Here is a 24,239-nt window from a genome sequence, read left to right on the forward strand (position 1 = left end):
TGCTGCGCAACCCATTGCAGAAAATGACCATTTGGATCTTCAGCCATGGTAAAAGGAACTCACTTCTCTCAACTATCATCAATATCTACTTTGTCTGCCAGGAACCCAATAGAAGGCCAGTTTGGGTGCTTTTTAACCAGTTAAATGGAGCAACGACCGTCAAATTGTAAGTCTTTAACAAATGCATCCGCTCATTTGAACGTAGGCTATGTGATATCTGAGAAATTTGAATATGCAACTGGTTGGTTGTCTATATAACAAACGTTTGCATTTTCTTTAGATGAATAAAAATGCTTACTAATCCAGAAAAAAGATTTTAAACAGAAATAACAAAGTTGAATAGCATTTCTTTTCCCATGAAAATCTATTCAAACATCTAATGCAATGAGAACAAATAGGATTTTAAAGAAAGCTTAGCTTCTTATCCCATTCAGTCATAAATGAGGCATATATATATGAAATAACATATAAAATATAACGAAGAGACAAGAAAGTGAGGTCTTATTCAATTTCTGAATACTTCACAACGTATCACATGTGGTAGACATATCATCTGTTTCCTACAAAACTAAACGAAAAAAAAAAAAAGGGCCCCGAAACACAAGTTTCCTCTGCAATTTCTTAACACGGGTTTTGCAGGTTTATGCAAAACCTCCGCTGGCTGCTGTCCGGATAATCTGGAAGAGAGCTGTTATAAAGAATTTAAAAAAAAAAAATTGTAAATGTCTATGTTGTTTCGACTTTCTTTTTTTTGAAATATGTGTTTTACACTCGTGTCCTAGACATGGAGTATGAGGATATGACCTTCAAGTATGCTTTAAATAGATGAAAAACACTTAAAAAATCTAACCATATCCCTGTCAAATACCCACAACTTAGTCCTAGTATAGGCAAAAAGTCTCAATTGCCAAATATACATGGTGAGACACTACTGCTAGATTCTAAATTGTAGTTATAGGTGTTTTAGGCAATTCCCTTGAAGATTACAACCCAAAAACTTAACTAATAACTATACACAATTAACCACCAAGTTTTAATCTCAATATTAGTTGGGGTCAACCAAAAGGAGTAGAAATGTTTACATCAGTTAACATGAATCCTCCTTGTTGATCATTTTATTTTATACGCCACATTTCTCTATTCAAGTACTAAGAGTTTTAAACCGTTTTTATCATCTCCAACTGTCTGTTTTGTCTCCTCTTAAACCTTCTAATTCTACGCAGCTTGAATTTGTTCGATCTTTCTAATAGGTATATCCCTATTTGCATTCCATGTGGTCAAACCATTGTACACGTTTCTCTCACCTTATTTACTATTGAAACTATTCCAACTTGGAGATGAATATAATCATTTCTAACTCAACCCTTCCCAGTCTCAGAAAGTATGATCCATAAGTTTTATTCTTTTCTAATTTGAACAATGTTAAATCACATTTGTTTTTATATAAAAACACCAAAATCTTCTTTCTTCAATCATAAGGCATCTAAACCCAGGAACTTAACCCAAACATAGAATTGATGAACACAAAAGAAAACTCCGCGATACAAGAGCAGCAGATATCATGCTAAGATCAATAAGGTCCATAGGGCATAAACTTGCATTATGAAACAAAACCAACGATATTTTTGAATAGACAATAAAAGTAAGAGAAAAGAAAGGAAAGGAAAAGAGAGGAAGCTTGCAGAAAAGAAGGCACGCTCTTGTGGTTCATCACCTTGATTCCTTTGGTTTGTATCAATGACTCTAGTTTGGACATGTAAAACACGATGAGGATAAGAAAAGATAATTTACATCTTGAAATATACTTCAAAACTCCGTTTTGAAATTTTCATGTATTTCACTAAATTGGGTATATAAAAATTGAGTAATTTAAGGAAAAACAAGAGTACACAACTCTCCTTAAATTAAATAAGAAGAATATTATCCAAACAAAATAAAGAGTATATTTTCCTTTCCTTTCCTTTTCCGTAGCATAAATATATTAGTCTTTTACTAAAGAAACCAGACACATAATCCATGCACAGGCACAAAGCGCAGTACACCATGTATCTGAATTATCAGGGGCAAGCATACCATATTAATGCAAAATTCATGTATTGTGTTAGCTATATTAAAAAGCCAACGTGAAATATCTAAGGGAAATATGATGATGAAAGGATTAGCTGCCGAGAATCTTACATGATCCAATGACAACGAATACGAAGAACCCGAGCAGCACAGGGCCCACAGGATAGTCCTTCCCTTTCTTTGTGCTTGTTTCAGACACAACTCCTCTCTTTGTTATGTTCTTCTGGAACTTCTCCACCTTCCTTTCTGCAAGGCGCCTTGATGTTGTCTGCACGTACAAGAAAAAGGGGGACACCATGTGAAAAGGATAATCTTTTTTCTTTAGAAAAAGAAACCAATTTTTTTTTTAACGAAGAATAGCGTTTTGGTGATATATTTTGAACATTGATACTAGATAACACGAGAAAAACAGTGATTTAAAATTTGGGGATAAATTACAAAGCTGAATATGATTTTGATTCAGATGACATTTTGATTTATTGTAATTTTATACATAAAATTTTCATCTTAATACACCTTTAATACATCACTAGCAATTCTATTTATCTATTTACCAACATTAGAATTGTATAATAATTGAATTTATTTGTATTTTTGTCAAAAATGTGTACAATTAATACAAAAACCAAAGTTAATACCTACATTTGGACCAAATCAAACTTTATCACCATTCATATAGAATAAAAAAATCATTCCTAACTTAAAGAAAATCAAAACCATCTGCATTTCGGTCATTTTAAGAGTTCTAAATAGATAATAAAACGATGAAAGGCACTACTACTTCAAGAAATAGTGCGATTAGCTTTTGCATAAAAAAACAGCTAATTAAATTAAGGTTTGTTGAGCTAAATCATTAGCATATTTTGAACACATACATCATCAAGAATTAAGCATATAAATGCGCTAGACTGAGATCTACAATCGGAACGAAGAAAAAAAAGTCTAGATTAGATCGTTTCAGATACAAGCAGATTAAATGGGAAAAAAAATAAACGAACTGATAAAATTGAATGGTGAAAATCGAAAACCGATGATCACATAAACAACTTAACAGCTTTTAGGGGGGGGAAAGCGGAAAACAAAAAAAAAATACCATGATGAGGGGAAGATCAGGTAGCCGGAGACGAGTGCAGCGAGAAACGGTAGGAAAATTTTAGGCGAATTGTTATTTTCCCGGAGAACGAGTTTTTCTTCTATCGTTTTCATACACGATATGCCAAACTAATTCATCCGCCTTTTATATTACAGATAAAAGATAAATTTGAGGGGTCCCTTCCCTTCTCCGGGCGTAACGTCAACTACTTCACTTTCATTGCTCCTTACCCTAATAGAAACACGTGGTGAATTTTTATTGGTTCTTTAAAATTAACGTAGACGTGTGGCCTTGAATGAGTTTGATCAAACCGCCTTTTAATAATGGAAGTAACTTTCATTTTATTTGCATAATGAAGTTTATAAAAAATTTATTTTAACTTTCAATTTAATTATATTTTTTATCAAATTACGAAAATATTAATATTTTTCTCATTTTCTAATATTGCATATACATCATTATCATTAGAGCTGATCATGGGTTATGGTCTAACCACTCAGAGGCTCGCCTAGAAAAATAGGAGGGTTTGGGTAAAAATATAGGCCCGAAAAATGGGCATGGGTAAAAAAAAGAGGCTCTTTAGAAAATGGGCCGGGCCTCAAATAAGAGTTTTTTGGCTCGGCCCGCCCTAATAATATATTAATATATTTTTTTATTTTATTTTTAATTATTTTAAAATTTTAATATAATTATTTTTATTATATTGTCAATTTGTGTATTATTTTAAGAATTGTTTTAGTATCATTTTTATTTGTTTTAATATTTGTTTTTATGTTTTTAAATATATTTGATTTATTATATTTTTAATTTTTTATTTAATGAAATAAGCAAAAAAATTTAATATGGACCGGGCCTGACTGGCTCGGGCTTAGCAATTTTATTTCGGTCGGGCTTGGACAAATTTTTAGGCCCATATTTGGGCGGGCAGTGCCGAGCCTAGTAGAACAGGCTTAAAATTTTGTCAGGCCCGACTGACCCGCCCATCCCATGATCACCTCTAATTATCATGTAATACGTTAATATTTAATTAATTTTAAAAAATATAAAAACTATTTTAAAATTTAAAATATAAAATTATATTTTATACTTTAAAAATTAATTAAATTCTTACATGTCATCTACGTAACAGCTTATATGTATGTCACTTGATTAAAGTTATGTTAACTTTTTCATCCATTCTCAGGTGATTTGATAAAAAATGTAAGTTCAAGAATTAAAAGACATGATGATTTCAATGGGATAAAACGACTTTTTTATAAAGTTGGAGGGAAAAAAACCATTATGCCTTTATTTGTTTACCGGAAAGATAAACTTCTTTTATTCTTTTATACATTATTTATTTATTCCATTTAAAAATCATATTGAAAATTTTAATCATTAAGTAACCTACAAAATTAGTGGCTAAACTTTGGTGAAACTTTTTTATCACTAAATTATGAAAAGTTATAACCTTAACGGGCAAGTGAGATAACACATTAAATGAAGGGTTAGTACCTAATTTGATTATCAAACTATAATTAAAACATTCATTTGGTACTTTTACAATAGTTTCAACAATAATTCAGAAAAATTATTAAAAATATAAAAAATCTTAAAATTCATCATTTATTTTTGAAATTATAAGAATATTTTTAAAATTATAATTATGGAAAAAATATAAAATTATATAATAAACAAAACTGTTGTGAAATAATAAAGAAAGAATAAACTAAAATGTGATAGAAGAAAGAGCGTAGAGAGAATATAGAAGAGAAAGTGTATCTTTTTTTCTTATATATATTTTTCATGAGTACATGAGCCCCATATATATAGGGGTTAAAAGTAACTCTCTAATTATTATAGGGCATGTAAAGGGTCATGACATTTTATCTCCCATATTAATAGGGTATAGGAAAAGTCTCATAACTTATGGGGTATAGGAAGAGTTTTATAACTTATGGGGTTGATAATGACATCCACATAAATATTTCATAACACTCCCCCTTGGATGTTCATTATCTAATTATGCCTCGTTAAAACCTTACTAAGAAAAACCCAGTAGGACAAAAACTTAGTGAAGGAAAAAGAGTACATAATTATACGCTTGATATGCTGCCTCATTAAAAACCTTACCTGGAAAACCTAGTGGGATAAAACCAAGGTTAAGGGAAAAAGAGTACAGCGCGTATTAACTCCCCCTAATGGCTACATCACTTGAGATCTCGAAGGTGATGCATTCCAATGTAGTAAACAAGCTTCTGAAACATTGATGTAGGAAGCGCCTTAGTGAATAAATCTGCCAAATTCTCACTTGAACTGATCTGCTTAACTTTTATCTCTTTAATCTTCTGGAGGTCATGAATGAAGAAGAATTTTGGTGCAATGTGTTTTGTTCTGTCACCTTTGATGTATCCACTATCGAGCTGATCAATTCATTTTGTGTTGTCTTCAAACAAGACAGTTGTAGTTCCAAATGATAAACCACAATTATTCCTTATATGCTGGATCATAGATCTTAGCCATACACATTCACGACTTGCTTCATGGATTGCTAAGATTTCTGCATGATTAGACGAGGTTGCTGTAATTGTTTGCTTCATTGAGCGCCAAGAGATTGCAGTACCTCCATATGTAAAAACATATCCAGTTTATGATTTTCCATTATGAGGATCTAACATAAATCCTGTATCTGCAAAACCAATCAACTCTGTCTTTGATTTATTGGGGAAAAATAAACCCATATTCTTTGTGCCTTGGAGATAACGAAATATCTGTTTTACTCCAGTCCAATGTCTTCGAGTTGGGTATGAGCTAAATCTTGCTAGCAAATTTATAGAAAAATATATTTCAGGTTGGGTATGGCTAGCAAGATACATTAATGCCCCAATTGCACTGAGGTATGACACTTCAGGACCAAGAAAATTTCACTATCTTTCCGAGGACGGAAAGGGTCTTTACTTGGATCAAGTGATCTTACAACCATCGGGGTAGTTATTGGATGTGCCTTATCCATATAAAATCTCTTTAGCACCTTTTCAATATACGTTGATTGATGCACAAGGATTCCTTCTTTTAGGTGCTCAATTTGTAACCCCAAACAAAATTTCGTTCTTCCAAGGTCTTTCATTTCAAATTCTTTCTTCAAGCACTCAACAGTCTTTTGGATCTCTTCAGGAGTTCTAATGATATTCAAATCATCAACATATACTGCAATAATTACATATCCAGATCCAAACTTCTTAATGAAAATGCATGGGCAAATTGGATCATTCTTGTATCCTTCTTTCAACAAATACTCGCTTAGGCGATTATACCACATGCGTCCGGATTATTTCAATCCATAAAGAGATTTGTGCAATTTGATCGAATAATGTTCTCTAGAACCTGAACTCACTGCTTCAGGCAGTTTAAATCCTTCAGGGAGTTTCATATAAATGTTAGTATCCATTGGGCCAACAAATAAGCTGTTACTACATCCATTAGGCGTAAATCAAGCCCTTCTCTTATAGCCAAACTTATCAAAAATCTAAATGTAGTTGCATCCACCACAGGAGAATATGTCTCCTCATAATCAATTCCAAGTCTTTGTGAGAATCCTTGTGCAACTAAACGTGCTTTGTACCTTGCAATTTCACTCTTTTCATTTCTTTTACGCACAAAAACCCATTTATATCCCACTGGTTTCACACCTGTAGGTATACGGACTACAGGTCCAAACACTTCTCTTTTCGCTAGCGATTTCAATTTATTTTCAATTGCTTCTTTCCATTTTGGCCAATCATCTCTTTGTTTACATTCCTCAATCAATTTTGGTTCATAATCTTTTTTATTATTTATAACATCTAGTGCTACATTGCATGCAAAAATATCATCGACGTCAATTTGATTTCGGTTCCATTTTATACCGGACATGACATAATTAATAGAGATCTCTTCATTGTCAGGTACCTGATTTTCTTCTAAAACTATTCTTCCAATCATGTCTATAGTCTCTTCAGGAGATCCTGGTATAATCATTTTTTCTTTGATTTCACCATCATTAATCTTTGCTCCTTTCTTTTTTCAAGGATTCTTATCTTTGGAACCAATTGGTCTACCACGCTTCAGGCGTGTATTAGATTCAATAGCAACTAGATTTTGTCCTTCTGGGACATTAAGTTTTATTGGAGCATTTACAGCTAGTATATGTGACTTAGTCACTTTCTTTGGGTCAGAAAATGCGTCTGGCAATTCATTAGCTAAACTTTGTAAATGAATAATCTTTTGAACTTCTAAATCACATTGCTTAGTTCGAGGATCTAGATGAGCTAATGACAACTCTTTCCAACTAATTTTCTTATCCAGTTGTTTGATTTCTCCCCCTAATGTTGGAAAAATTGACTCGTCAAAATGACAATCTGCAAAACGAGCCGTAAATAGATTCCTTGTAGATGGTTCTAGATATTTAATTATGGATAGGGATTCAAATCCAACATATATACCCAACCTTCTTTGAGGTCCCATCTTAGTTCTATGTGGTGGAGCAATTGGAACATATACGGCACATCCAAATGTTCTTAGATGGGAAATATTTCGTTCCTGACCATGAACTATTTGTAAGGGGGAGACTTTTTGATAACTTGTTGGCTTGATGCAAATTAATGCAGCTGCATGTAAAATTGCATGCCCCCAAGCAGTGATTGGGAGTTTTGATTTCATAAGTAATGGCCTTGCTATCAATTGAAGTTGTTTTATTAAAGATTCTGCTAGACCATTTTGTGTGTAAACATGAGCTACAGGATGTTCAACACTTATTCCAATGGACATGCAATAGTTATTAAAAGACTGAGAAGTAAATTCACCAGCATTATCAAGACGGATGGTCTTAATAGGAAAATCTGGGAAATGGGCTCGTAATCGAATCAATTGAGCAAGCAATCTCGCAAACGCCAGGTTGCAAGTTGATAACAAAGATACATGAGACCATCTACTCGATGCATCGATTAAAACCATAAAGTATCTAAATGGTCCACATGGGGGATGTATAGGCCCACATATATCCCCTTGAATTCGCTCAAGAAAAGTAAGTGGTTCATTATCTATCTTAGCTGGTGATGGTCGGATTATTAATTTCCTCAGTGAACATGCAGCACATGTAATGTTTTGAAGAATCTGCTGGCTCTTCAATGAATGTCCACATGAATTTTCAATTATTTTTCGCATCATTATTGAACCGGGATGGCCTAACCGGTCATGTCAAAGAACAAAATCATTAGTAAACTTCTGGTTTACTATAGCATGTGTTTCTATAAAACTGATCTTTGTGTAGTACAAACCAGTAAAGAATGCAGGCAATTTCTCAACAATTTGTTTATTGCATTGAGCAATACTCATAATTTAAAGGAATTCACAATTTCTTTCGTTTAAAGTCTCAATATGATATCCATTTTGGCGAATATCTTTAAAACTCAATAAATTTCTTTGAGACTTAGGGGAGTATAATGCATTAATAATTTCAATTTTTGTTCCCCTTGGTAATAAAATAATTGATCTTCCGGAGCCTTCTATAAAAGTTGTACTACCAGATATAGTGCTCACACTTTCTTCTTTCATTATTAAATGAGAAAAATATCTCTTGTCTTTCAGTATGGTGTGAGTAGTTGCACTGTCTGCTAGACATATATTTTCACCATTCATAGCTGATTGCCTTTGCGAGATTACGTTCTTCAAAGAAACAACATAACCCTAAAATGTCACACATAATGGTTAAAATAGGTATTCAAAGTTCAAATTACTAAAAGGTCTATAAAACAAAATTATCACATAAAACATAGCACTAGTAAAGGTCATAACATCATTATTAAAGTTGCTAAATGAAACATAGAGTAGTAGAGGTTTATTTTATTATTTATCGAAATTTGTGGCCTTAATAATTTCCTTCAGGGGTAGAAAGAAAATCAGCCACTTCTAAATGGGTTGCATTGCCATCATCAAAATCACCTTCGCCATCTTTATACACAAGATTGGTTTCTACTTTCTTTCCCTTCTGTTTTATGGACTGCTGATAAAGATCAACTAAATGCTTTTGTGTGCGACACATACGAGACTAATGTCCTTTTTCTCCACAACTATAGCATACATGAGTCACATTTTCACATTTTTCTTTCTCTTCCCTGTTACAATTTTTTCGATCCCACTTCTGGTAGGAATGTGAATTTTTAAAACAACCACTTCGACCATATCTATATTTATGTCCGCGGCCACGCCCTTGGCCACGACCACGGCCACGGCCACGCACACTACTATTTGCATGGTGTGTTTCTTTTAATTCTTGCCCATTATGTAAACTCACATTCGCTTCAGGGAATGGAGCAGAGCCAGTTGGGAGTAATTCATGGTTTTTCATTAGCAGCTCGTTGTTTTGCTCTGCCACTAGGAGACAAGAAATTAATTCAGAATATTTCTGGAAGCCTTTTTCACGATATTGTGTCTACAGGACAACATTATTTACATGAAAAGTTGAGTATATTTTTTCTAACATTTCTGCATCAGTAATATTCTCTCCACATAAATTCAATTGTGAAGTGATTCTGAACATGGCTGAGTTATAATCACTAACAGACTTAAAGTCTTGCAATCTTAAATTCAGCCACTCATAACGAGCTTTAGGCAAAATCACAATTTTATGATGGTCATATCTTTCCTTTAGATTGGCCCAAAGAATTTGAGGGTCCTTAACAGTCAAATATTCGGTCTTTAGACCTTCATGGAGGTGATAGCGAAGGAAAATCATCGCATTGGCCTTATCTTGTGTACTTTCTTCATTTCCCTCCTTAATAGTCTCATTAAGACCCTTTGCATCTAAGTGAATTTCAACATCTAGTACCCATGATAAATAGTTATTTCCAGTGATGTCCAGATCCACAAATTCGAGTTTCGTAAGATTTGACATTATATACTATAAGACAAAATATACAAGTCCATAATGTAAAATAAAGCATGTTAATATGCAAATGAAATAACACATATGCAAATGAAATAGATCAACTTGTTACCATTACTTCACCTAAGCGTCCTTCGGCAATCTTTAAGGAAAAATTTGTTGGCCTTGATTTCTTGTATTAGAGACTCGTGCTGATAACGTGTTGTGTAATAATAAAGAAAGAATAAACTAAAATATGATAGAAGAAAGAGTGTAGAGAGAATATAGAAAAGAGAGTGTATCTTTATATATATATATATATATATATATATATTTTTTTTTTTCATAAGTATATGAGCCTCATATATATAGGGGTTAAAAGTAACTCTCTAATTATTATAGGGCATGTAAAGGGTCATGACCTTTTATCTCCCATATTAATAGGGTATAGGAAAAGTCTCATAACTTATGGGGTATAGGAAGAGTTTTATAACTTATGGGGTTGATAATGACATCCACATAAATATTTCATAACAAAAACACATATTTATAAATTAAAAAAATCATAATTATGTAAACAAAATTTAAAAAAAAAACATAAAAGTTGGTAATAAACAAAACACGTACTTGATACTGTGTGAACTGATAACTGATACATATGGATATAAATGCTTAACCACATCTATAAAAGTAGATTTTTTTGTATTTATTAACACTGGCTTGGCGCTTCCGAAAGGAGGAGATTGAAATGCTTAATAGCAGGCAGCTATTGCTCTATATTATGTGAAGCCTACAAAATTGTTGTAAAGTCCAGAGAAGAAATGCGGATAAAATTAAGGAGCCCCTTAACCTTATACAAAACTGAAAATCTGATCCATTCCTTCCACTTTAAAATGGTGGTAACCATGTCATGCCAACGGGACTTCTTACTTTCTTTGTGTATCATTGGCTTTTATGAAAAATAGATTGTAGTTGCAAACCTTGACTGAGCTGAATAGATCTCATCTCCTCACCATTTATCAGAACAGAATCTGACACCGTTAAGAAGAATTGAAATGATGATCCATGGTTTGAAGTCTGAATAATACCCTATTGTATTCATACAGACATCATTTAGGAAGAACATGATCTGGTCCTTCAAGATTGAAAAGAACAGAATCTGACACCGTTGAGAAGAATTGAAATGATGATCCATGGTTTGAAGTCTGAAGAATACTCTATTGTATTCATACAGACATCATTTAAGAAGAACATGATCTGGTCCGTCAAGATTGAAAAACAAACTTTGTTTCTACTTTATTAATTGGTTGAAACCTGTGTGGCTTTGATGTGATGGAGTGAGTTCTCAATATGTATAGTCACGGAAAAGCCCATACCAAATTCAGGTTCCTAAGGCCAACTAAACCCAAAAGTTTGGTGTCTTAAGAACCTAGTTAGAACAACCCAATGACAAACGAAATCATCTTTGATCTTCAGATGAACTGTGCAAATGGCGGATCGTATGCCTCCATCAATATGGATTCATGGATCATTCCTTGATTAAATTACCGTCTCCACTTTTTGCTCATTTCTGGACTCTTTTTTTTTAAACTAATTCTATAATATTAAAAAATAAATTAAATATCAGATTATTTAGGAGAATGACCTAAAATCTACAGTGAAATTGGGTGTAGTAAAATATGGAAAGCAAAATTAATTTCAGCAGCAAAATATGTAAAATTTGATGTAAAAGAAAGGAAAGAAAGAAAATTCTATTTGGGTTTGAAGAGGAAACAAAATTCTAGTTCAATTGGGGAAAGTTGGATTAAATATCTAGGGCTTAAGAATCCTAGGGCAGCAGGAGTAATTTTCTTAAAGTTTTGGGCCAAAATTTAAAGAAGAATTTGAAAGAAACGATTTTGAGGATGGGGTGGCTCGAACTCAAGTATGCAATGGGACAAAAAGCAAGCTTAATCATTAACTTGTTGCCCATACTTATTAAATATTCACTCCCAATAATGTTTGTTTTAGTGTGATTTTTCATTCTAATTTACTAATAAATAAAAAAACCAAAGAAATGAGAGAGGAGTAATATAACCTAGAACTAGGAAGTGTACCAACTACTTAACCATAAAACCTACATCAATTGCTTGATTATTTATTTCAATTAACTGCTTATTTTTTGGGGCATGACATTGAGAATTATTTTAAAAAATAAACTAATGGTGTGTTTGGATGAAAAATTTATAAATAAATAAAAAACACTAAGGAGAAATTTCATTTACATCAATATTTTCTAAATCATAAAAATGAATTACTTATTTTGGATAAAAATATCAAACAATTTCAAAATTAGTGATTAATTTCAAGAAAGAGTTTCAATAGCTCAATTTCTTTTTTCAAATTCTAGCTCGTTTTCAAAATTCCTCCTAAATTTATTTTATGTAATAAACATGGTTACACTATAAAATAAAAAATCAATTTCAAAAATCATTTTTATTTATTCTAATATATATTTTAAGATTTATTTTATTAAAATATTTATAATTTTGACAAAAACAATGATATCCATATTGATTTTTTTTACATTTTTATTTTAATATAATTAATTCTTTTTTATAATTTGTGAAATTTCAGTAACCTAATTTTTTTATATCAATTATTTATCCAAAAACCAATTATTAATGCTAGCATTTTGAATTAATGAATTCTAAAATATTAGTATTTTAAAATTTTCAAAAATTTAAAATTCTTCACCCAAACACACTCTAAAATAATCTTAATCTATTTTTGAAAATCATAAAAAGATTGTAAAGTTATAAGTATGCAAATTTAAAAATAAAATAAAATTAATAATTTCTTAAAAATAAATTTTCTTTGGAATTTTAGGGTTTTAGAGAATTTAAGAATTTCATGAAAATTTTCAAGAATTTTATGGTATTTTACTTAAAAACTTGTTTTTTAAAAATATAAAATATATCATAAAATGCAAAAAAAATCCTAAATTTTCTAAAACCAAAATTCCAAGAAAATGCATTTTAAAATTTTATGAAAATTGAAGTTTCGCTTACTTATAGCTTTTTTAAATAATATAATTTTTAAAAATAAATTATGATTTTTATGTAATTTTCTAAGTTTTCATATTTTTGGGATTTTTTTTATGATTTTAGATTTTTTAAATGATTTTTATTTTTTTATACGTGGCAGTAGTTTAATTTTTTTTAATGAAAATTGTTAAAAGGAATAACTTGAGTACAAAAAGAAAGTAGAGGGAACAAAGTAACTGAAAAAATGGTAAAAGGATGAAAGTGAGAATGTCACAATATTACAAGGGCGAAAAAGAGTATTAAGCCTTTCAATTAATTGTTGCTTAAGTTTTTATTCTCTTGTATTTTTTATTTTTGTTGATGTATTTGAACTTTGAAGTAATCCATTGGTAGCGTGAATTCCATGGATTTGGCATTTAATTTATCTTATTTTATTTTCTTTTCTTTTCCTCCTTTGGTGAATGGAGTAACATAAAATTAGTGCCTTTTTCATAGTAGATGTCATTTCAATCATCACTACTTTTCTTTGTGATAAAAAATAAAGTCGGTAGAGGCTTGATGGGGTTTTTGATTAGAAGGGTTGCCAATTGATGTTGATTGTTAGAGTGAAATGAAAAGGGCCACGACTCCATCATTGCTGCTTGGATTGGGGTAAAAAACTTTTCATTTAATACCCCAGTGTTGGATATATTCATTTTTTAAAAGTTATTCTTGCATTTAGTGAATGAATCCCTTGAAAATTATACTTAGCTCAGACTATATGTTGAACATTTCCGAGCATATTTTGGGGTACATCTCGCTAGAATTTGATAGCGGTGAATAGACAATGTCTTGATAGCTTTCTTTAGAACCTTATGATTTCATATGTACGTAAAAGAAAGCTATGGGATCACTTGATTATATGACATCCATCTAGAATAAAGCAATTATCTTTTACTGTGGGATATGCATCCCACAATCGGTTTTCCTTTAAAGCCAACCCTTGTAAACAAGGTTTAACTTAACAATGGATTCATTCCAAGCTTGTCTACCTCAGTTACAGGTTGCTATAAATGATCTCAAACACCTAAAGATATCAATGGTTTGCATTATTTGTAAGATATAGCTATAGATTGTTTTTGGACCTCCATTGATGCTCCGATCCATGGTGCTTTGTAATTTAGCTTCTTCAGTCTTCAAATAGTTTCCGACAGTCCATTTTTCAAAAATACTCATGTTTGATCAATTCCAGCTTAGTCTTAAGCAGCCTGTTCTACTTTTTTTTCTCCTTGTAATTCTCTCAGCCCATGGATGTCTTTTTCATTTATTTGACAAGAAATGAAAACGTTTAAGATAAAGTTCATGACCCTATTTCTTTTTTCAAACATGGAGCCGGTATGTATCATATTTAGCCCTTCAATAATTTTAATTTGTCAAATGTTGTTGGTCTCATCATTTGAAGTGAGCTGGTCCATTTGAGTTAACTTTCTGGTGTTATACTACTGTGGTCAATGATGAGAAATGTTAGATTAGGAAATGGGAGCTGCACCCCCTGTTTTGCTATTATAAATCGTGTCCCATCAGACAAGTAAACTTTGCACCATGTTTAAATTTACTCTTTTACCTCTTAACTTATGCATGTTTTATATATACACAAACATTATATATACTGTATGTATTAGATATGCCCCTATATACTAAAAATTGTAAAGAGAATGAGATGGCGCAATATAAAGGGATTATGAATGTGATCAACATGCACGATGGCAGATGTTTATCATTCATTGAAGAATAGGTTGGCCTGCAGATTGCGACTGGATTGAGGGACCCATTTGCTAGAATTACCAAATGCTGCAAGTGTGTTTTTTTTTTCCTACACCAACCACGGTGCGTGGTTGATCGTCAACCGTGACATGTGTAAAAGGAGGGGAAAAAAAAGTGTTGGATGAGTGGCAGGTGTTGCGGCCGTCATTATCTGCAAATTCCAAGTTCATCTCCTTCATGATAGTTCCATTATAGGAAAGGCGTGCTGTTTTTATATACCTTTCCAACTATATAGGGGCGCAGTTCTTATGAATTCACTTTTTACTCCTCAAATTGATGTCTCATTTTCGATTCAGTTGCTTACCATGATGAAAAGCTGAAAATTATACAGTCTTACTGTTACATTCGGTTGTTGAAGGTTCCAAGGATGTTGGTCCTCAGGAAACTTCTTACCAAGCTGATATGTTGATGCAATCAAAAAAAAAAAATACTCGTATTTATCACATAACTAAATATATGTAGAGGGAACCTTCAAAATAAGTGAATTTTTTATTAAAGATATAAAATATTCATATATGATACTGATTGTCATTCGACGTATACCCGAGTGAGCTGAGAGAGACTGGTTGATGTTCAATCAGCGGAGCAGAGGCCGCACTACTTGTGTTGAAAAGTGGAGGTTAAACAGAGGAGTTACACAATTAATATTAATTAATATTAATTGTTCTGATGGTATATTAACTTTATGATATCTCTTAAAAGTTTTAGAGAACAAAATAGCACCATTAAATCATAATCATATATATATATATATAATTATATATATATATATTACTAATGAATAAAATTTTAAATATAATTGACCTTAGAAAAAATTATTAATATATTACTAATTATTATTTGATAATAACCAAAATAATATTAATTAACTATTAATTAGTAAGATAGTGTAGATTCAAATCCTATTATGTGTATATTTTTCTATATAAAATATATAAATCAACAAAAGAAACTATCAAAATAAAGGTTTTTGCATTTTTTGGGTCATCAACTTAACAATTGTTCTTACATTGGGGCTTGAACTTTTTTTTTTATCCAAGTTAATCTTGAACTTGGTAATTGTTCTTATATTGGGGTTTAGACTTTTTTTTTGTCTAAGTTAATCTTTGAATTTGACAATTGTTTCCAAATTGGGACTTGAATTTTTTTCCCAAGTTCAAGTCCGATGTCAGAATAATTGTCAAGTTCAAGATTAACTTGGACAAAAAAAAAAGTTTAGGTCCTAAGATAAGAATAATTGTTAAGTTCAATGATAAACTAGTACCACAAAAAAATTAAAGTCCAACTTAAATATAATTTTCAAGTTTAGATTTTTTAAAAATGCATTAACCTTCCAAATAATATAATTTACTTTGTAATGATATTTCACCACTATCTAAATAAATTAATATCAAATTAATTGTGACATAAATTTAATTAAATACTTAATATATAATATAGATAATAAAAAAAAAATTACATCACTTTCAAGTTTCAACCATGTCAAAACATAGCCTTAATCTTTTGACTTGGTGATACAAGTTATTTATGTTAAAAGCTGGATAAGGTTTGTTTAATGATGTTAGGCTAAAAGGAGAATTAAGGTTTACCAAATTCGCACCAATGTGTCCCCGTAGGCATCTCTCCAATAGACCACTTAATGCGAGCGTGGGACCACTGTAAAAATGTTGTGCACACAAATTTTTTAAATAAATAAATGGGTTTTAGCTGATTATAATTTTAATGCACAATTTTTAATATAAATTTGATAAAGTAAAATTTTTTTTAACGAAAAAAGAAAAACATATATATCTTTGAAATGATAAAATTGTTAAAGCAAATCAAAACTCACGAAAAAAGTCTGTGGATCGTACGATTGGCAATTGCAGCACTGCAGTGAGCTTACACAAATGTTTTAAAAGTTGAAAGGTAGAGAAAACTTTGGTTTAGATTAAAGAGAAGGTGGATGTTATATGCTATGTTTACGGAGCATTAAAAGGCCGCCTAATGTATATATTATTGAAAAAGCAAAATGATTCCTCGACTGTTGAGGATAGCAAGTCGTTGTCAGCACTTTGTTTGGAGGAGGGGGATTGGTGGCAACGCCGTAAACTTTGACGCTTGCTTTGTTCCTTAATACTTGATATTAAGAAATTTGATTTTTCTCATTTAATATCAAATGGTCTTCTTTTCAGTCAAACATTGGGGGAATTAACATCACAAAGCATTGTTTGTCGCTGCAAAAGCATGAGCTTACATTCACTTCACTTTCTTCCTTCTTTTATGCCTTTCCTTCCCAAACTTCACCCTTCCATATATATAAAAGAATGGTGGACACCCACATGCTCCTTTTCTGCATTTTACAAAAATGATTTAATTTCAGACCATAACTACAATCAACATATTCCCTAAATAGGGGTGGCATGTATGACAATGCAATCTAGAAATTTCAAACTCCACGTGATAAGCATGTTAAGAAGCTATGTGATCCAAATGTTTCTTTGGGCTTAGGTTTTAATATATAGACTACACTAGATATAATAATAGTATTAACAAAAAATGTATACAAAATGAAAACATACTCCCCAGTAGTTTGTTTGCAAAAGAGGTGGCCTATCCTGCTCTCCACCTGTACACGAAATTTGAACCCTTTTTTTTGCACTTATTTATTTTAAAATTTATTATTATATTATGATTAAAGATGTTTGTCTCTAGCAGATGAATATTTTTATTTTTACTTAAGTGTAAAAACAAGACCCTGAAGCATCAAACAAACAACATGCTTTCTATCACATTATTCTTATCTCAAAAGTTTTGACAATGCAGTTTCATCACGCATCCTTATATAATTAAATGTCTAAAACCCCTAAATAAAACAAGTGTTAAGTTTTTTATGTCTCAATTGTCCCTTTGTGGAATTAAATTATATGTAAAAGACGATTATATTTACCATTTTATAAAAAATATTATATTTTTGATAATTTTATAATCGAATTAAATTTCTGAGTAAAAGTGATATCAATTTAATTAAAATATTAATAGATAATTAATTTTAAAAAGTTAGAAATATTTTTAAGAATTTATTATTTTTAAATTTTATTGCTGTCGGTTTAGAACACGTCAACGAAAGGAGGACAAAGAAATAAAAAAATTTAGGGAGAAGAGAAAAACGGGGCGAAGAGCCACGGGCACAATGCAAGCCTTAAAAACGAAAATAGAATTTCACCAAAATGAAAAGTAGAAAAGCTATAATCATCTATTTCACCATTCAACTTTACAAAAAAATAATTTTATTTATATTTTTAGTATTTAAATTTTTATTTTCATCAAACTATTAATATTTGTTAATTTTGATGATGTGATATATATATAGATGTATTTATTTAATTTAAAGATTTAAAATTACTAAAATTATTAACAAATATATTTTAATATTTTAAAAGATTTTAAAATAAATTAAATGTTGACATATTATTCACGTAGCAATCTACATGTATGTCATGTTAATAAAATTAATAAATATTAAATTTTTATTTAATTTAGAGTGATTTAATAAAAATGTAAGTTTAATGGGTAAAAGAGATAAAAATTAAATAAATGATTAAAATAACTTTTTTTTATAAAGTTAGGCAAAAAAATCATTATGCGAAAAGAAAAAGATAAAACTGACAAAGGAAACCTCCTTACTGCATACGTTGCATATACATGTTGGTAAGTAAATAGATGAAGAATAGCAACCACACGAGTGACACGTAACAAAAACCAATACCCATTCCCCATTTTACGCGTGGAAGAGTCGTATTGGTTGAAGCATCTAAGAAGCATAATAACAATTGAACGTCACTCTCGTAAATGAACTCTCAGGTAAATCCTATTATTAATGTATTTACATGATGTTTATATATTTCTATTACTAAAATAATATTTGTAATAGGTTTCTTTATTTATGCTTATTATAACAACTTGATTGAGTTGATGTCATAAGTTAATCGGATATCAATTTAAATAGCGTTTGTTATGATGGAAAGTAATCACTTTCTTGACAATTGCAAAGTGATTTTAACAATTAATCTGTTAATTTTATCTACTTTTCTTAAAATTTAATTTTGTTTTGAGAATTATTTTACAATGAACATGACAATATAATTCTTAAGATAAAAAGTAGGAAAACTTACTTTCTCATATATATTGGAAAGTTAAAAAATATTACAACAAAATTAACCCTATTTTATATTAGTTTAGGATATTAGTCTAATAATAACTGTTAAAAAAATACTATTGCCTCTTTCCTACTACTTTATTTTCCCTATTACTTTTGAGTTAAATTTATAACTTAAAAATAATTTAAATTTTATCAATTAAATTTTATTATTGAATATTTAATTCAAATATTTGTTAAGAATAAATTTTCTTATAAAAATTAGGTACATGATTATTATTATTTTATTTAATAAGAGTAAATTTATAAATTATCATTACATTTTTAAGACAGTACTTAATGAACTAAATGAGATAATGTCACTTTCTTGTGATTTTAATTAATACATTCAAATGTATTCTAAACGTTGTAAATTAACTTTTTAGCGATTACATTTCAAAGAATCATATTCTATTAGGGTCATAATATGAGAAAGCACCATACGTTACCTAGGTTGAGAAAAGATGAAAAACCTTCACTTCTCAAAATATATTGTATTATTTTGAGAGTATTTTTGTCATACAATATTTTTATATCAAAAATATAAAATATACACATAATAATATTTAAACAATTACATCTATACATTACCATTCAACCAAAACCATATTTGATGTTTATATATATATATATATATATAAATTTTACAACATATTTGTTACATAAGAAAAAGTATATATAAATTTTGATTAAAATATGTCATAGATCCCTATCCTCTTCACAAATTTAGAAATTAGTTTTATACTTTTATTTTAGAAATTTAGTTCCTCTACTTTTGAGATTTCAAAATTAAAGTCTAGTTGTTAATATTGTTAAATTATTTTTGTTAATTTTGTTGGTGTAACATTCGAAATTTAAAAAAAAACTCATTTAAAAGTAGTATAATTAAAATAATGAACTTGAATTTAACAAAATAATCTTAACAATTTTAATAATTATACCTGAAATTTGAAACCCGAAAAATAAAGGGACTAATTACTTAAAAATAAAAATATAAAACTATTACAAAGAGTATTATATTTTAACCTATAAAATTTATATATAATCAAAATCAAAATTTGAATTCACACCACCGAAACTATGTTAATTTAATGGCTCATTTATTTTAAAAATTCTTTTAAAATTATAGTTTAAACTAGTTAATTTAAAATTTTAAAAATATTAAAAATCATAAGTATCTTTATAATAAAATTTAAGTTTTTAATCTTTTCTAATTAAATTGATATTCAACCATTGGTGAAATTAATTTAATCAAATAATTGACATCAATAAATATAATTTCAAGTAAATAATCATATATGAGATACAGTTAAATGGTTATAATTAAAATAAAAACATAACCAAAATATATTAACATAAATTTATATAAATAAAATCAATATTTAAATTTTATTTTGGACGAAGTTTAAACCTTAACCATTTCAAACTGCGATACGGCTAAATTAGGGTAAAGGCCATTTTTTTTCTTATTAATTAGGCTTTTAGGCTGAATTTTTAAAAATTTAGGGTAATTATTTGATTTTTTAATATAATTAATTACCTTGGTCGATGTTTAAATGTTAGTAGTTTTATCCTTTAAGTCTTAGATTTGATTCTCTCCTACTCATATATATATATATATATATATATATTATTTCATTTTGTTTTTAAGTTTTTTTATATTTTTAACATATTAGTTTAATTGGTTAAATAGTTAAATAATGATGATTTCATCATTTAAACTCAGGTTCTATTCCTCTTTTAAACACATTTATAATTTTTATTTTAAGTTGTTTTAAGTTATTTTTATTTGTAATTAATGAACATATCAGCTTCGTTTTTGTATCTTTGTATGCCATGGTTTCTCTTTTTGTGAATTGATGGAGAATAGTTCTATTACACCGTAATAATAGCTGGTACTCTTAAGTACTTAAAGAGTCAAGATTCCCTTGCTCAGCTTAGATAAATATATACTCTTTAAATTTCTCTGATCTGGTATTTTCTCCTCACATTCAATTCTTACACAGCCTGTGTTTTAATGTTTTATTACAGGGCTATGAATACAGGAGATAAAAGATATGGGACCAAAGGTTTAATGGAGAAATAGAGGTTTCTTCTCGCTTTAGTCATCTCAACTTGTTTGCGATGGTTTTGATTGGTCCTAGTAATTTGATATGGTGACAATTTTATCAACTCGAGTATTTGCTTAAATCATTTTCAAATGATAAATTAAAAATAAAAATTTGAAAATTATATATTTATTAATTAAACATAAAAGAGAGCTTAAAATAACATGAAATAAAAATTATAAATATATTTAAAAGAAGGAATAAAACCTAAGTTTAAAGGATAAAATTATTTTATTTAACTATTTAACCAAACGAAATGATATGTTAAAAATACTAATTAAAAATTTTAATTTTTTAAAACAAAATGAAATAAAAAATATATAAATGTGAGTGGAAGATAAATTGAAACTTGAGACTTAAAAATAAAACTATTAACATTTAACCATCTAATCAAATTAATTAATTATAATAATAAAAAGTCAAAATTATAACTTAAAGAAAAAATTAATTAATTATAATTAAAAAAGTAAAAATTATAATTTTTAAAAAATAAGTTAATCATTTTCTCTAAAATTAATCTATTTCCTTAAATTTTAAAATTCACCTAAACGCCTGATTAATTAAAAGAAACTGCTTTTACTCCTAATTTAACCTTGCGATACATTACATTTTGATTATAATAATATTTAAACAAATTCGTATATTTTTGGCTGTATGTTTGTTTTGTTTTTGTCAAAGACAAGAAAGAAGTGGGTAGTGATGGCCTAATCAATCATCTCGTTTGGTGATATTGCCTTGATTAATGTGCTTTCCTTTTCGCCACCGCTTTTCTACTCTATTTACTGTTTTGTCACCCTTAAGCTTTCTTACAACATTGCCCTCCTCTTTTCTTTTATTTATTACAATGTTGAATTAATGATATTATCTATACATGCAAAGTGGGTGTGAAAAATATTTTATTTATATTTTTTCTAATTTATTGATATAATGGTAAAATTTATTTATAAATTCATGATTATAAAATTTGTATATGAATTTAAATTTAATGTGAAATTTGATACATGAACTTTAATTTAGTGTAATTATACACATAAAACTTAAATTATGATTTATATGTATACATAAAACTTAAATTTTAATTCAATTGTATATATTTAAAGAAATTAATATAAATATTTATTTTCATATTAGATTAACATAATTGTTTGTGTATGAAATATATCAACTTAAAATTGTGATAATTCAATAATATTGTTAAAAATTTGTAAAAATTGAATCAAATTAAAATTTCATATAAAAACTCGTAAAACATTGCACATTAAATCAAGGTTGGTGCCTTAAATCCATTCTACCATGTATTTAATAGAGGAGATATTTTGCCAACATTTATCAAATTTACAAACAATCAGTTGGTTTTTTCAAAGAACTGGTTGTGTAAGGTAGGTTTCTCGAAATGTTATGAAGGGGTTGGAGGAAGTTGGTTACAACTACATTTTCTTCTTTTTGGTGGGGTTTAACTTTGTGTTTTAAACTTGATAATAAAAAAGTCGTTGAGGTGTCACTCCTACTAATAATTATTACGATTTTGGGGCCTAAATTTGCATTTTATTTTTATCAAAATTTATTTCCATCTTCTTTCTCGATTTTGATAACAATAAGATTTAATTAATAAATGAGTAATTTTATTTAGCGATAATTATTTTTAAAATTTTAAAATATATATCCTTAATTTATTCATTAATTATTATACTTTGAATTTGCTTATTATGTATTTTTTACTGAATTAATCTTTTACATCAAACTCAATTTTAGTTCTATAGTTTTATATATTTTAATTTTTATCTATTTATTATTAGAATCTAAATCATAGTAGAATCTTTGATAATATTAATTTTTTTGTCCAGGTTTGAATCTCTATCCAATATATATATATATATATATATATATTATGTTTTTAGAAATATATAAGTTGATATTAATTTTGGATATTTAAAAATACTCATGCAATTATGGTAATAATAGTTCTAATTTAAAATAAACATTCATTTAAATAAACCCTATTTGTATCAGTTTAGTTTATCAAATTTCTTTTAAAAATCTGGAAAAACGTCAAATAGTATTTTAAAGTTTTTAACCTAATTCAACAAAATTTTATATTTTGATAAATTATATAAAATTTTATTTTATTTTATTCAAACAATTATATTTTTAATAAAATTCAAATGAATATATTTAATTATTATGTAAAATAAAAATAAATATGAACTATAGCCTTGCTCTCTTCTTTTCAGAATGGATTGTATGAAGCGTAATTCTACATCATTTTTATATTTTTCTAATAATTGAATGACAAATTAGATTTTTCATCTTGATGTTCAACTTTTTTCTCTTTAAAAAAATTCTAATTTAACAAAAAAATGTTAAAAATCAGGAGAAAAAAATCTGATTTATCATTCTTCTATTGAAAATAAATAAGAATAATGTAGAATTACAGTTTAATACAATTTTTTTTCATCTATACCTACATTTTTAACTCAAAAGTACTATTATGGGTTTCTAACGCCAAAATGGGTAAAAAAGGATGATGTGAATTGCTTATAATTTGGTTTAATGCAGAGGGTACTTTTGTCAACATAAAATACAGCCATAGTAAGACAGAGAGATGACCACTTGGCGTGCAGGAGTTGTCCACTCGAGGCGTTGGTCATTGATGAGTCCATACATAGCGATGTGAAAACAAAGTATGGTTAAAATAAACCATTTAAAAAATAATAGGTTAAAACCTGACATAAATTTCTATTTTGAAATTTTGTGATTATATTTTTAATTCTAGTAATTTAATTAATTTATTTTAAAAATTATAAATTAAATTATTTAATATTGTTAAGATTATTTTGTTAAATTTAAATTTATTATAATGTTATTTTTTAATTATAATGTTATTAAATAAATATTTTTATTTTAAAATTATCATATCAATACATTTAATAGTATTAACAATTATACCTAAATTTTAAAATTTAAAAATAAAAATTAAATTTTTAAAAATAAAATATATGAACTAAATTTCAATTTTATGAATAATACAAAGATGTATAGTAAATACAATGGATGGGTTTGGTAAACAGAGTTTTAAGTTTTCTTT

The 24,239-nt window shown here is 28.6% G+C and overlaps 2 protein-coding genes across 2 annotated transcripts; both read right to left on the reverse strand.

Annotated features, from left to right (window-relative positions):
- Positions 1-400: 400 nt before the first annotated feature.
- On the reverse strand, positions 401-3,343 carry LOC108477065 (uncharacterized). The gene is made up of 3 exons (XM_053023514.1): positions 3,161-3,343; positions 2,179-2,335; positions 401-688 (listed from the first exon to the last, which is right to left on the reverse strand). Exons 1-3 carry the CDS (start codon positions 3,161-3,163, stop codon positions 642-644), a joined length of 207 nt encoding a protein of 68 aa, XP_052879474.1. The 5' UTR covers positions 3,164-3,343; the 3' UTR covers positions 401-641.
- Positions 3,344-9,044: 5,701 nt separating this feature from the next.
- On the reverse strand, positions 9,045-10,070 carry LOC108477670 (uncharacterized). The gene is made up of 3 exons (XM_017780185.1): positions 9,738-10,070; positions 9,471-9,608; positions 9,045-9,164 (listed from the first exon to the last, which is right to left on the reverse strand). The coding sequence occupies exons 1-3, from the start codon at positions 10,068-10,070 to the stop codon at positions 9,045-9,047; spliced, it is 591 nt and encodes a 196-aa protein (XP_017635674.1).
- Between the last annotated feature and the right edge of the window lie 14,169 nt (positions 10,071-24,239).

The sequence above is a fragment of the Gossypium arboreum genome, chromosome 12 (genome assembly GCF_025698485.1).
Source record: "Gossypium arboreum isolate Shixiya-1 chromosome 12, ASM2569848v2, whole genome shotgun sequence".
Classification (NCBI taxonomy): domain Eukaryota; kingdom Viridiplantae; phylum Streptophyta; class Magnoliopsida; order Malvales; family Malvaceae; genus Gossypium; species Gossypium arboreum.